We start from the raw sequence: 16043 nt of genomic DNA on the forward strand, positions 1-16043 counted from the left end.
ACGTCTTGCACTTTTTTTTAAAGCCGCTTGAAGAGGCGCAGTTGCGACGGACCGTGCTACGCAAGACGAAAAACATTGCAAGACGAAAAGACTCGCGGAACAAATTATTTTCGTCTTGCAAGGCACCACTGTACACTTTTCTTTCAAAGTGACATCCCAGGAAGAAGTAGGCGGGTTACGGATTTTACTTCTTTCTCTCTTTTTCTGCAGGGTGGTTGCGATGCAGCGCGGAAGCATGTTAAGTAGTTGCCACTCAGACTTAGGGCTTGTAGTGGTATTTCAGGGTGATGAGCCGCAATGCTTGCTCCAAGCCACCTGGGCTAGGAAGGAAGAGTCATATACAACCCTGGGCAGCTTCCAAAAAAGCAAGGGTAAAAGAGACTAGCTGGGTAGGAATGGGTATAGGAAGTTCCAGTCACGTTCACTCCGGACCTCTGTGTTTGTTTTCATTCTTCCTCCAAATAAGCAGTGTTATCGTTGTGCAATTATCAGTGAAACATGTGGTTGAAGCAGTGGTTTGAATGGTGCCTTGAATGGTGGTCAGGGGTGCCGTGGGCAACACTGGCCTCTGTTCCCTCTTTCTTTTCCTCCTTCCTCTGATGCCCTCTTGCGTCTCTGCCTCCCAAAGACTTGCACGGTTGTTTGTTGCAGCAGCCCTGGCTACAAGCTCTCCAGGCGAATGGTGCCTCTGGGGCTGTCCAGGGGTTGCTTCCCAGGCCCCTGTGGGGCAGTGTGAGGAGGCACCTCTCTTTGGGGCATTGAGGAGCAGCTCAGAAACCAGGGGCGGCAGCAGCGGGTAAAGGTACCCCTGACCGTTAGGTCCAGTCGTAGACAACTCTGTGGTTGCGCGCTCATCTCTATAGGCCGAGGGAGCCGGCATTTGTCCGCAGACAGCTTCTGGAGGTCATGTGGCCAGCATGACTAAGCCGCTTCTGGCGAACCAGAGCAGCGCACGGAAACGCCGTTTACCTTCCTGCTGGAGCGGTACCTATTTATCTACTTGCACTTTTATGTGCTTTCGAACTGCTAGGTTGGCAGGAGCTGGGATCAAGCAACGGGAGCTCACCCTGTCGTAGGGATTCGAACCGCCGACCTTCTGATCGGCAAGCCCTGGGCTCTGTGGTTTAGACCACAGCGCCACCCGCGTGCCTTCGAAAAAGGGTGAGAGGCTGCCAACTCTGCAGGCAAGGGGGTGACGTAACCGGGCTCCTCAGCCCCACAGGGGTGCTGCAGAAAGAATGCAGTTGGTCAAGGGAGCCGTGGACTTTAAAAGGTTGAAAAGCTCTGGGTTAAAGGTTTAAATACTCCTGGTCGCAGCCACCTTCCTCCTCTCCTCTCTCTGCCGCTGCAGCCATGGTGGGGATGGAAAGTCAGAGGAGCTTTGCCTTGCCACTTAGGACAACTGCGTTCACAGTGCTGTGAGCAAGATCGCAGCGCTCTTGAGGAGTTCATAGCAAATTCATGTAAAGGTTGCGGTAGAGTCACTAGTGCAAGGCCTGCTCCCAGCGAAGCCTTCCCCCATTGAGCGGGGAAATCTGAAGAGAGCTTCTAACCACATCAGTTCATTCAGCAATAGAAGCTTGGGCAGCACCCATGATTTTGGGGTGGGGTGGGGCGGGGCGGGGCATCCACCATCCCATCCCCACCTGTTGCTTGAGCACCCAAATGAGGCTTGTGGCAGGTGCCTGTTTTGCGAAAGCTGCCCTTGTAGGCTGATGAGCAATAAGCATATTCAAAGCACGTCTTCTTAAATGCGAGTTTATGGTAATCAGGAATTTCTAGGGAGCAAACTTTGCAGCTTTTTGCTCTGTGAGGGACAGCTGATTTCGGTCCACTATGCTTCCCGTTACAGTTCCAAGCCTTTTGGCGTGGGGTGGGGGTTTAGCAATGGCTCACTAGCGGTGCTGGTTTGTCATTCAGAAAAAGGAGTTGTAATGTGACGTTATGCAACATGGGCTTCCTTTTTGCTGTACGTTTTCGTGCTTTCACAACAGAATGAAAGCACCGTGGCTGCGTTTGGAAACTGCTTGCTGATAAGGTTACTTATTTATTTCCCTTCCATCCTAATGTCTTAACTTGCACAAAGCAGACCTTTTGATATTCCTGATTGAAATTCCTAAATAAAACTTCAAGGAGTCTTTTGCTACCTTAAAAGCCAGCACATTTATTGTGCCACAAGCTTTCATTTAGGTAGAACAACTTGCACTCGAAGCATTTCTTTGTGCCTTTAAAAGAACCTACTTTTGTTCTACACTTGCTCAGCTTCAAAACCTTGAAACGTTTATTTTTTGCCCTTAAAATAACGGCTAAAGAACTATTCTCTCGCTCTACACGCACACCATTGGCTGTAGTGATGATTTAAGACTGGAAAAATATCTTGTGAATCGAAACATTCTGAAATAGTAACAGCTCCTTCCCCTGCTTTTTCATGTTTGCAGGATGGCTTCCCTGACTTCCACGACGCAGTCCAGAGTTTTTACCAGCAGGATTCAGTCAAAATACAACAGGCATTGTCAAAAGGGAAGTGTGAAGACCTGGCAGCGCTTGGCTCACAGGTAAACAACCTAGGGGCTGCAATAAAAGGCTTCCTCGTATGAATGCTTCTTACAGAACAATCACAGTTCTTTCCTTACAGGACACTCTGTCCCCGTTCTGCAGATCAAGGGGTCCTTCTGACCTGGCTGCGATCGTTTCACTTCTAGTGTAGTTGGTATGACTCACGACTGGTGGGTTTTTTTTTGAAAATAGCATGCTCAAACAAACACGCACTCGTAATGGCTACAGCTTTATCTTCATTCATAGTAAGGGGATGAAGATTTTAACCGACCGGAGCAAGGGGCGTCTTTCAGTGTTTTCTGCCTCTTTGTCAGTACAGAGTTTGGCATCTGGGCAGATAACCGCACCAGATCCCCCATAATCACCTGTCTAAGCTGTGCTGCCTTTGACTTTATGGAGGAAACTTGAGACTGAGAGCTCTCATTCTTCACCCCTATTGTCCTTCCTCCCTGACTGCTCAGACTCTGCCTCTTCTAAGGCTGGTGTGCTAGAACTTATCACCTGCTTCGTGAAGTGTAGGCAGGTGACATAGCGCAGATCTTGTGCAGACTCGAAAGTGTGTTGTGCTGATACTTCAGTGGAGACCCAACAGCTCTCTGGGCCATTGCAAGATGAGCAGCGCAGATAGCAGAGGGGATAATCCCTACCAGAGTGCTGCTGCCTTGCTAGAGGGAACTCGCCGCGCTGCTGAACATGGTGATATCCTCTACAATTATGCTTCTCTGAGATCTCCTCCACTTCAGCCTCTACACCTGACTAGCTAGCCCTCGTCAGAAGTCCTGCCAGTGTCAAATGCTGCCTGCTGCGATTGTGCAGTGTGAGATACATTTTTGTGTGGGATTTTAAAAGGAACTAAGCAGTCCCTTCAAAAAGGAACAGCTGAGAAAAGATAGAAATAAATAGGTAATGAACATAAATACTGGCTCCTTTCAAATCTTCATAACCTTGTATCACTACACAGTGCTTTTTTCTGGAAAAAAGGTGGGAGAACTCGCCACAAAGTTTGTTTGTTTGTCTGTTGCGGGCCCAGCTGCAGTGCCACACGCCCCGGGCAGTGGCTAAATGTAAGGTGTGATTAATAAATCCAAGCAGACAATGATCTGGATTAAAAAATGCCCACGACTTCATTGATTACAGATATAGGTGGATGTTTGGCCCAGGCATTGGGTCTATATCTCTTTCAACCTCCCAGACAAAAAATATTATTTAATTTTAAAAAGGTAAGGGAACTTAGTTCCCTCGAATTCCTGCTCAACGCCCCCCCCCCCCACCGTCAATGCAGTATATTATGAGGACCAATTACTTGGCCAGTCCAAGGCATTTATTGATTCAAATCGAACTATACTTAAATGGTATATGTAGGTATACACTCATTACAGACCAGTACACAACAAACAGAACAGAAGATTACTCTGTTGTGCATTGCTGCCTCCTTCCACACCGGGCTAAGCATGTTCGATTTCATTTTACTTTCGAGCTGGTTAGATTCTCACCATCTGGGACTGGGCATCAGGAGCAGTTTCACTTTCAGGCCTCTGCAAAAAATAATCCCTGAAACCACACCTGCTCTCTTGATTTAGCCATGCCGTGGGTTCTGCGCTTACATTTTTAAAATCTATAGGAGCACCGATGTCCTCGGATCCCCTCCGAGGAATAATAATAATAATAATAATAATAAATTTTATTTATATCCCACCCTCCCCAGCCGAAGCCGGGCTCAGGGCAGCTAACAACAATAAAATAATACAACATTCGAAAATCATTTCATTATAAAATTAATTCAGATCAAGTTGATGGCAACCATTGGGCTAGAGTTCTGTGAAGATTGCCAAAGGAGGGAGTCAGGCTGTGCCCTGGCCAAAGGCCTGTTGGAACAGCTCTGTCTTGCAGGCCCTGCGGAAAGATGTCAAGTCCTGCAGGGCCCTAGTCTCTTGTGACAGAGTGTTCCACCAGATCGGAGCCACAGCCAAAAAAGCCCTGGCTCTAGTTGAGGCCAGCCTAACCTCTCTGTGGCCTGGGACCTCCAAGATGTTTTTGTTTGAAGACCGTAAGTTCCTCTGTGGGACATACCAGGAGAGGCAGTGCCATAGGTACAGTATGGCAACATATTGCGGTAGTTATATGAGGCATTCGTTTTCTGAATCAGCGGTGAGTCTGTTTCTGTTGATGGACTTCCAAGGTCACCCTTGAGATGTTCAGCATCAGTATTATGAGGCTCACCTGCCAGAAGATGTGCTATGAGTGTTGTGACATGTCTCTGTGCACCGGATAACGCAAGAAAACAAACCAAACCAGGACAGTGTCTCCTTGTGAACATCGCTGACGTTGTACAAGGGAAAGTTGTGCTAGATCAAGAAGCCTGCACCTTGCACCATGTGAACTTATACCTGGTTTCCAATAGGTGGCAAGCGGCTTCACGGCAAGCAACAGATTGGCATCAAAATTATTTAAGAAGTTATCAAGTGAGTCAGCCACTTCATTACAGACAGCACCAATGTGTCTCCTATCAGATTCATACTGATGTGAGCATCGCCCTTGAGCCAGTGCCACCAACTGGACTCATCCACTTCAGCCCCGACTGGGCTAGGCGAGTGCACTGAGTGTCTGCAGCTGCTCTTAGCAGCAACCTTATCTCTACACACAATCTCTAACACTCAGTCTCTCTCTCTCTCCGACACTGACTGACTGACTGACTGACTTGGTGCTGGAGCAGAATAAGTAGAGAGCAGAACACGCCTCCTCCTCTCTGGAGAATCAGCAGACTCCTCAGGAGATTCTTGGATATGGGAGGGGTGAAATTTCAACTGATGGTATTTCTTGCCTTGGGTTTGTGAGCTCATCTGAGTTTCTTCTACCATCACAGTTCTATCTGGTTGTGCAATGGCTTCATCCTTGAAAGCACTGACGCACTCACCAATCGAATGCCGTTCTTTCAGTGCTGAGAGCTTCAATTTTTACTGGTGTAGCTTCTTCACGTGGAGGATGCCGAGCTCATCTCCTTGTAGCTGCTTCCTGTACCTGCTGAAGACCATAATTACATCAGCTAGAAAAGTCCCAAGGAAGAGTTTTTCCTCATCAAGGAGGAACGCAAGAAATCCGCATACCAGTTTCTATTCATACTTCTTGAAGGAGAGGCCTAGAGAATGTCAGGAAGCTAGTACAGTGGAACCTTGGTTCTCGAACTTAATCCGTTCCAGGTTTCCGTTCGACTCCCGAAATGGTTCGAAAACCGAGGCACGGCTTCCAATTGGCTGCAGGAGCTTCCTGCACTCAATTGGAAGCCGCGTCAGACATCCGGCTTCCAAAAAACGTTCGCAAAGCGGAAGACTCACTTCCGGGTTTGCGTTGTCTGGGAGCTGATTTGTTCAGGAACCAAGGTACCACTGTATTGTATTCACAGGTGAGAAGGAAAACTCGGCCCACCTGACCTCAGAAAGCTTGGGGAGCGCAATGAGACAGCTGTTACTGGATCTGAAGCCTGGTGTGTGGAAATACATAGAGAGCTTGCGCAAAGACCATTGCACCTGTGGCTGCAGATTAAACCAGATTGGTGTATGCACTGGAGATGTGGATCTGAAGGGAGAGATAAATAAAAAATACCAGCCACCAAGCGAAACAGTTATGCTATAGGCATGGGTAGGAGTGTAACTAACCTCTTGGGAAGGGAACATCCAGTGATAGAGGATGAGATGGTCCTGCAGCAAAAGTGCTAAAGCACTTCCACCACCTGTGGAAACGTGATGACTTCAAAATCTGAAAGCTTGTTTTGACTTTGATTAAGGACTCATCTAAATCCCGTGCACACCCCTACTATGGAACATTTAACCTACACATTTTCAGAATTGCAATTCTGCCTTTTTCCAAATGATCTACATCACAGTAATGGAAATAGATCACATTCAGAGTTTATAATTCTCTTGGCATTGATAAGTTTGCACTCTCTTTTAGCAGGTTGTTGATTATCTTTCTCCTGTAGTGTATCTTTTTCCAGGCGAAACTTTCACACTGTTTCCCCCCACAATCATACTGCCATGCTACACTTTTCAGAATGGCAGATTGCTGGCATTTAAAAAAAAATGGATAGTGCTATTTCCAAAAATAAAGCTTGAGGGAAATCTTGCCATAATTGTATTTGCAATTTTTCAAAGAAGGAAAAAAAAGTTGCTGTTGAAATATTAATTGATTGATTGATTACAAATAGGCACCCAAAATGGGCAGGGGCTCATTCTGAAGGGTCATAAAGATGCCAAAATGTTTAAGTGGGTTGAAAATAGCTGTAGATTTGTTTTCCTTTCCGTTTTTTGTTTGATTTTGGTACCCCAGTAGGATGGGAGGGGGAAATTTGGAACAGAGTAGAGAATTCTGATTAACTTTGAGAATTTCCCCCAGTCAAATTCTGAATGGAAGAAGCTTGCTGTAGATTTCAGCTAATTGTTATTTTCTCTCAAGTCTGCAAAAACAACAACCATGATGTGACCAGATGTACAAGTGTACTGAGGTTCTTCTTGTGTTGTGTTTTACCTGTTTTCCCGAGGGCTGGTACAACACCAAAAGAAAACAATCCTGACTATCGCATTACGATTGCTTTTTTGGAGTGTTTTATCAGTCAGCATTGAGAGGGATTAATAACCAGGCAATGACTCTCAGATTCTGTCATCCTTACCTTTTGCTGGCTCCCTGATTTCCTTTTGCTTGGAGAGCACCAGCTCCACTGCTGGTTGTTCGTCTCCTCCTTCCATGATTCAGCCTTTCGTAGATAATTCAGTCTCCTCCCTCCATAATTCAGCCTTCGTAGGATTCCTGGCTAAGACTATGCCATTTCAGTGTACAGTACTTCACTTGGCATCTGGTTGGTGTAAAACGACTGTACTTAGTAATTGTAATTGTTATGTACTGAAGTTCTCACCCTGGGCCAGCAGGGGGATACTGTAGATAGTTCAGGTCCACATATGCAAATAAGGGATCGAAAGTGACGTTCAGTGATTGGGTAGTTACAGAAAGTTGTTACAGTTACGTTGTACTGGAGCTCTATATAAGCAGGCTGACTGAGCTCTTCAGTTCAGTTCTGCTCTGGCCTCGGAATATCAAGAGCTGTTTGAAGAATCACTGTATCGTCTGATATGTTCACCCACAACTTAACAGTAATTGTGGCAAGTCCCTAAATCTGCCTTTGTCTCAATTGCAGCCGGAGAAGATGATGGCCAAGCAGATGGAGTTTCTCTGCAGCCAAGCTGGCTTGGAGAGACGCCTTTCCACAGGCCTCTACAGACAAAATTCAGAAGAGCATTGTGCCAATGGCTTGACATCGGATTATGGTGTTGGGCAAGGTACAGTAGCTTCCAGGCATGTATTTGCCATCACACATCTGTTTTAGAATTGCCAGCGTTTGTGAGACTGGTGCAACAGCGACGATTGCTAAATTATGACGAAATGAAATTTCCTGTGGTTAATGATTTCTTGGGAGAATACTGTGGGGGCAGAAATGTAGTCTGTGTACATACTGTGTTAGGAGAAATAAACCCTCTGAGACCTAGATTCCTTCGTGGTTGCCTCTCCTGCGGTTGTTCCCACCTGGCTTGGGTCATCCACATGATCTCACAAGCATTTTGCTAGTTCCAGACCATGCCTACAATGGCCGCTATGAAAAGAGCTTCATGTTTCCATGCCATATGGAAGCAGTCAGGCCACATGGGTGGAAGACTTTTAAGTTGCCCTTAGGATTGCGAGAGGAGCCGGGGCTACCACACCTCTGAGATATTGTTTATTGACTTGCATTTCCCCAAAAGAAGACCCTGGACAATGAACTGTAAGGGAGACGCGGAGATCTAAAAAGAGGCCATAATTTCTGGCACAACAAGCCTTTTGTTTATATTTATTTTTGATTCAGATTTGTCATGGCTAGTGGCTAGTACAATAAAGTTAATTGGAACGGATTGGACTTACATTTATTTATTTACAGTTGCCCTGTCCCAGTTCCTGCCAACCTAGCAGTTCAAAAGCACACACCAGTGCAAGTAGATAAATAGGTACCGCTGTTGCGGGAAGGTAAAGGGCGTTTCCATGCGCTCTGGCACTCGTCACAGTCCTCCGTGTGCCAATAGCAGTTTAGTTATGCCAGCTACATGATCCAGAAAGCTTTCTGTGTACAAACGCCTGAAGCGAGATGAGCGCCACACCCGATAGTTTCCTTTGGACCTAACTGTCCAGGGGTCCTTTACCTTTCTACCTTTTACAATGTTTTGTTTTTACTATGTAAGTCACTTTGAGGCACCTGAGTGCAAATATTTCAGAAATCTTGTAAGTGGTGTAGAGCCTGAAAGACAGCAATAGATCATTAAATTGAAAACAAATACAATGGAACCTCGGTTGTCGAACGTAATCCGTTGGGAAGACGGTTCAACTTCAAAAATGTTCAACAACCAAGGCGCAATGGGCGGTCAGCAAAGTCAATGGAGAAAATGGAGAAACTCGCCTTGGAAGCCGATTGACTTCTGAGGAACGTTCGAAAACGGAAGCATTCACTTCTGGGTTTTTGGTGTTCGGGTTCCGAATCGTTTGGCTTCCGAGGCGCTCGGAAACCGAGGTTCCGCTAAATCAGGAGAACGGCAACATAAAAACACACACACGAAAGCATATACAAATGAATAAAATAGAGATTCGTACTCTCATATCATATCATGATATGATCATATCATGGTGACCTGGGCTGTTGGGGCTACCATTAGCAGCACTGTGCGTGGACTACCTCTCGGTTATAGTATTGAATGGATATCTCTTTGTCAATATATTTTAGGGGAAAGGCCTTTAAATCTACGCATGTCGAGTCTACCAAATAGGCATATGCCTCACATTTCATTAGACGATGAGCCTCACGTCGTGAAGCCTCTCTGCAGTGACTTGAGCAGATTGTACGCCAGTGCTGAAGCAAAGTCACAGCCTTCAGGTAAATTTTTTTCCTGCTCATAACAACTATGACCAGGGCCGGCCCACCCATGAGGCAAGGTGAGGTGACCGCCTCAGGCAGCAGGTTTCACAGGGGCAGCAGATCCCAATGGAGATTTTCCAGATGTAGATCTTCCCTCATCCCTTCTTTCCTGCTGGTGAGGGGACACCATTTTGTGGTTTACCTCAGGTGCCAAAATGTCTTGGGGCCAACCCTATCGTGTGAAATTTGTCGGGGCTCTTTCTCTCAGGAGAGGGAAAAGGAGTCTCAGGCATCTTGTATAGCCTTTTAAGTGCTTAGTGATATTTCGGGCCTCATTCAAATGTCATTTCTCCATTTCTCCAGCATGCCTCAGGGTTCACAGCAGAAATATCTGCAAGGCCAACCACATGGGGTGCTAGAACTGCGTGCCACATCAGTATTGTTTATAATTTCGTTTTTTGCTTATAACTTTTTATAATCTTATTGTTTGGTTTTATGTTTTTACATTGTCGTAAACCGCTGGCAGGACACGGGTGGCACTGTGGGTTAAACCACAGAGCCTAGGACTTGCCGATCGGAAGGTCAGCAGTTCGAATCCCTGCGACGGGGTGAGCTCCCATTGCTCGGTCCCAGCTCCTGCCAACCTAGCAGTTCAAAAGCACGTCAAAGTGCAAGTAGATTAATAGGTACCACTCCAGCGGGAAGGTAAACGGCGTTTCCGTGCGCTGCTCTGGTTCGCCAGAAGCGGTTAAGTCATGCTGGCCACATGACCTGGAAGCTGTACGCCGGCTCCCTCGGCCAATAAAGCGAGATGAGCGCCGCAACCCCAGAGTTGGCCATGACTGGTCAGGGGTCCCTTTACCTTTACCTTTAAACCGCTGGCAGTACATTACGATGGAAAGCAGATTTCGCCTAGTGGTTAAACTGAATTTATTGCTGTTTGGTACTACAAGGGTACATTTGTGTAAGATTTTATATGCTGTCTATTGACTACAACTGGTCGAAAAGAACACTGTTGTTTGGGTCGATATTTTTCTAAAAGGAATCCATTTTGTCGTTGCAGAAGGCCTTGGTATCTTAAAAGATTTCCCTCACTCTGCTTTCAACAGCCTTGAAAGGAAGGTGATAAAGACAGAGCCAGAAGATACAAGATAGCCATGCTCCCTTTTTGGTTTTTTTTTTAAAAAAATGTTAAAATAAAGCTTTGAATGAGAAACGGAAACATGCCTTAATAACCAGCGTTGCCTCATTGAAATAAGCGGTTTCATAGCCAAAGCCTAAGGACTGGGACTGTCATGTTGTGGAACTGACGTACGAAATAACCAGTTGAAAACTGCAGCTGCCACGAGAAGTGGGTGCAAACGTTTATGAAATGAAAAAAGCGGCTTTGTGATTTGGTAAAGGCTCACAAACTAATAATACCGTGGGCCCTTGTTATTTAAGAATGTATTGTGTATTTGTATAACTTAAAAGTTTTGAAACACACAGACCCACAACCCCAACAACTAATAGGTGTCATAGATTTGTATTACGTCCAGTAGATGTGGCTGCCATTATTTTTACTTGAAGTTTTCAATGTCTACTTTAAATGTAGAGATATAACAATAACTGAGATGGGTTTAAAGAAGAAATATCCTTACTTTGAAGAAGTTGGACAGAAGACTTAAGGAGGGGAGAACAGCAACTTAAGAAAGCATTTTAACAGCAGGTTTTCAATGTTTTAGGTTTTAGAAGCAAAAAACAAAAACCAATTACATACGATTTTATAGGGAAATATAGCACTCGCAAGAGCTGACTGTATGATAACTGGCGTTTTTATGCTTATTGGTGTAAGGTCATTCTCAAGCACTTCCTGGAGACATTTCTGTATTTATCTACGTTGTGTTCCTGTCCGCTATTAGGGAATTATGGGTAGAAGCAGCAGCAGCACACTGTTGCTTCATATTGTACACTTCAAACAGGGTAACAAATGCGTCTGCATTTATTAAGACACTCTGGTTAAGCCTGCCAGGGCAACTGCTGCAATGCTGGCAACATTTTGGAATGATCCTTAGAGTCGTTCTGATTTTCTCAAGCCGGAATGTTCCAGGTAACAGAAGAGTTGGGAAAGCACTGCAAGAAATTTGTATTGTCTGAAACAACCAATACACACAGGAGAAATAAGAGGAGGAATACGTTACTGTTACAGAAGTAGCTTACTCCTATATAATATAATATAAACCACATACAGCAGGTGTAGCCAGTCTGATGCTTCGGAAGATGCTGGTCTGCAGCTCTCAGGGATTAGTCCAGCAAAAACTAGAAGGCAGCATATTGGCTACAGTCTCATGGGAATGTATGTATGAACAACTGTACAGTGGTACCTCGGGTTAAGTACTTAATTCGTTCCGGAGGTCCGTTCTTAACCTGAAACTGCTTAACCTGAAGCACCACTTTAGCTAATGGGGCCTCCTGCTGCCGCCGTGCCACCGGAGCACGATTTCTGTTCTTATCCTGAAGTTATTAACCTGAAGCACTATTTCTGGGTTAGCGGAGTGTGTAACCTGAAGCGTATGTAACCCGAGGTAGCACTGTACTCTTTATTTATTTTCTGGAGGATTTTTTTGCTGTGCAGGATGATTCGATTCTTAAGGGTGCCATTTTGTCCGCAATGTAACAACTGGCTAATACAGAGACATTTCCGGGGTATTTCAGTGTGGTGTCTGCATGTTATGCACAACATCATTGTGACATGTGGACCTACCTAATAATAGCCACCTCTCTTTCATTCCTTCAGATCGTGTGTTTGCATTTAAAAACGGGGTTTTCAAAACTATAATTTATTTATTTTTTTGAAATGCTGAATTTGCCTATAGTACTTTTGGAGGGGGGTTGATGAATACGCCACCGGTTCTTGTCGATTTGCCATAATAGGATATTGCTCTTCATATCTGAGGATTTTGCTCCGTGTAATAGTGATTTACCGAGTCATTCCATATGCCATATTGAAACTCTGTGTAAAGTGTAAGGTGACATGTCCACACAACTATCTGGTATCATTGTAAAATGTGTTTAATAACTGTTTATCACTTGATTTGTGGAGCAAAGCTTTATAGTAGAAACACCAGTGCACATGTTTTTAATATTATAGACGGGGGGAAATCTTTTTTTTTAAAAAAAAAGAGAGAGAAAATACTGTTTCTGGAATTTTGTTGTACTACTTTACTGACGAAGAAATGTATTCAACAGAGTAGAATCTTCAGCTTAATGGATCAAAACAGATGGATTAATGTGTAGTTTAAAATTGGGTCATTTTATTGTTTTGTGAATTAATAATGTGTGTTTTCATGTTAACTAAGGTTTCAAGTAGCAGATATCGGAGCAGTTTCATAATTTCTGACAGTAATTACAAGAAAAGAAAGCACATACCACTTACCCATAGTATATAGCATCTTGTTTTATAAAGGCCAATGTAATGTAAATTTAAATCTGTGGTACAGATCTATTTTTTTATTTTCGGTTGTAAATGACCTGAGACAGCTGTGTTGTAAGTACGAAGGTACTTTTACTTTTTTTAAAAAAAGAGTCCTGCAAATCATTTCAGTCCCAATAAGCAGGGCTTTTACATTTTGTTTTGTGTGTTAAACAACCTTTTTTTAAAAAAATCCTAACAAAGTAAGCTGAAGCAGCTATGGGGTGTTCCCCAAACGTGTGTCTTCAGCTACATTTGGACTACAACTCTCATAATCCATGGCTAGCAGGAGCAGTGGTCAGGGATGATGGGAATTGAAGTACAAAAACAGCCAGAGACCCAAGTTCGGGGAACACTGAAAGGCACTCTTAAACATCTTACCTACCTACCTTTGACAGTCCAGATGTTGCTGTACGCTAAATCCCATCATCCCTGGCTATTCACCAAGCTTGCTAGGGACTGATGGGAGTTGTAGTTCTGGAAGGCCAGAAGTTCCATGCCACTCTTCTTCTGTAGAAATAAGAGCTGATTTCAGGGGGACAGAAGGGCACACAGTACATTCACCTCAGAGAGCACATGGGAAACTGGAAGTACCGCTGTGGGTTAAACCACAGAGCCTAGGACTTGCTGATCAGAAGGTTGGCGGTTCAAATCCCTGCGACTAGGTTGGTCCCTGCTCCTGCCAACCTAGCAGTTCGAAAGCACGTCAAAGTACAAGTAGATAAATAGGTACCACTCCGGCGGGAAGGTAAACGGCGTTTCTGTGCACTGCTCTGGTTCGCCACATGACCCGGAAGCTGTACGCCGGCTCCCTCGGCCAATAAAGCGAGATGAGCACCGCAACCCCAGAGTCGGCCACGACTGGACCTAATGGTCAGGGGTCCCTTTACCTTTACCCCTTTCTCCCACATGGTAAACTCATCTCACCCGGAGAAGCCTAGTCAATCCTTGTAGCTTGGGCTGCTTCATGAATTATAGAACTTTACACATGGAGAGAGATTCATGCAAAATGCCCTCTCCTGCCATGCACAGATGCGTTTGATTTCATCACACGCCCTTCTGACTTACCTCACGACGTTTCCAAGATGCAGATCTCGCTTATCTTGCAGTCAGTACACAGGCTTCTTCTAGAATGCTAATAATTAAGACTCACCGATTGTCAGCAATACAGGCAGAAAAAAGTCTTGTCTCTATAACTTTCGAATGTGGGGGCGGGGATATTAAGGAAGCCTGGCTGTTAGCTTCAGCAGGGTTATTTTGACCAAAGTGTGATCTTTGTTTGTCTGCATTTGTGTTCTTGTCTGTCTGCATTTGTGTGCCTCATTGGATACAAAATAAAAAAGTCTCATTGGCAAAGAATGCCCTCCCCTTGTCTTACTTTAAACAGAAGGAGAAAAGAGGTAATTCTGCTACAGGAGTAATAAAGACTGCATATTTGTCCTTGTTTCTTCTGGTAATTCTGGTCTGCATACCGATTTACGGGAACTACCGTATTTTTTGCTCTATAAGACTCACTTTTTCCCTCCTAAAAAGTAAGGGGAAATGTGTGTGCGTCTTATGGAGCGAATGCAGGGTGCGCAGCTATCCCAGAAGCCAGAACAGCAAGAGGGATTGCTGCTTTCACTGCGCAGCGATCCCTCTTGCTGTTCTGGCTTCTGAGATTCAGAATATTTTTTTTTCTTGTTTTCCTCCTCCAAAAACTAGGTGCGTCTTGTGGTCTGGTGTGTCTTATAAAGCGAAAAATACGGTACTCAGTTCTGGGCTCGAGCTGAAGTTGAACTATTTATGGTGTCAGCACAAATTTTCCTGTTGTCCCTTGCTCTGTGATGTTACTGAGGAGCAAGTAACTTCCATACAGTGTTGGCGCAAAGAAGGTGGGGGAGAAACTTAACCTGAGCGTGAATTTGAAGTTTATGACTTCACATGTTACACTGAACACAGGCACAAGTTGTCTCTGCACATGCGTAAGTGTTTTAACTGTAGTTCTCTGAAGGGAATAGCGGTTCCCTAAAAAGTCTAACAAACTATACTTCCCAGGGGATGGCACTAGGTTTTCAGGGACCATATTTTCCTGGAACATTGGCTTTGTCAGCCACAATGGGCATGGTTCCAGTAAAATTGATTACCCGCCAGGTAAAATTGTAAGTAGGTACCAGTTTAAGGCTTTGATATTTCCAATTTCAGTACCATTCAATGAATACACCTCACATGACTTGGGATTACAGTTCAGTTTTATTTACGTAGTCAGACTCTGATTCTACAAAACATTAGATGCATAAATTATACTTGGATTTATGCACATAAATACAACAAGTAGAAATGCAAGGCATGTAATTTTTATGCTGCATAATTTCTTAAAGGTATATTTGTGGGGAAATCTGTGTACAACATATGGGTCATTTGGTTTAGCAGTATTATTTTTTAAGAACTGTGTCCCCTCCCCCCAAGAACTGCATATTTGCAAACACCAGAAGTTATTGGTAGTTCTAATCTTGCTGTCATTTCCCCCCTGCATTTTACAAAATCACCCTGTCTCTCCCTTTTCTCCTTTAAAATGTATGACCCACTTTCCCCACTCAATCCCTTTAATTATTATTATTATTTATACCCCGCCCATCTGGCTGGGTTTCCCCAGCCACTTTGGGCAGCTCCCAGTCGAATATTAAAAACACAATACAGCATTAAACATTAAAAAACTTCCCTAAACAGGGCTGCCTTCAGACGTCTTTTAAAAGTAAGATAGTTGCTTATTGTCTTGGCATCTGATGGGAGGGCGTTCCACAAGGCAGGTGCCACTACCAAGAAGGCCCTCTGCCTGGTTCCCTGTAACCTCACTTCTTGCAGTGAGGGAATATATGAGATTTATTACTTTTTTATTTTAAAAAAATGCATATAAAGGGAAAACCAATTATTCATATGTGTCAATGTCCACTTTGTCCGATGCACTATGTAAGGTATTTGGTACTTGGGCATTAGCAACAAAAAATGGGGTAAGCAGTTGCCTTGTTCCTTATTATCTTAATATTTGAGTTTTCCAAGGTAAAATACAAGAAAAAAGAAACTGCTGGTAAATAGTAAGTTTTGGCATCTATCCAAAACTTTTCCCCACTA

The 16043-nt window shown here is 44.3% G+C and overlaps 1 protein-coding gene across 1 annotated transcript in view; it reads left to right on the forward strand.

Annotated features, from left to right (window-relative positions):
- Positions 1–14291, forward strand: part of NAB1 (NGFI-A binding protein 1) — a 51218-nt gene extending 36927 nt beyond the window's left edge. Inside the window, exons 5-8 of the mRNA XM_082196571.1 lie at positions 2439–2555; positions 7742–7883; positions 9350–9499; positions 10545–14291. Of these exons, the coding sequence (XP_082052697.1) occupies positions 2439–2555; positions 7742–7883; positions 9350–9499; positions 10545–10636 (501 nt within the window). The 3' untranslated portion in view covers positions 10637–14291. The remainder of the gene's footprint in view (positions 1–2438; positions 2556–7741; positions 7884–9349; positions 9500–10544) is intronic.
- The last annotated feature ends 1752 nt before the right edge of the window (positions 14292–16043 follow it).

This window comes from Podarcis vaucheri (genome assembly GCF_965113315.1).
Source record: "Podarcis vaucheri genome assembly, chromosome: 1".
NCBI lineage: Eukaryota > Metazoa > Chordata > Lepidosauria > Squamata > Lacertidae > Podarcis > Podarcis vaucheri.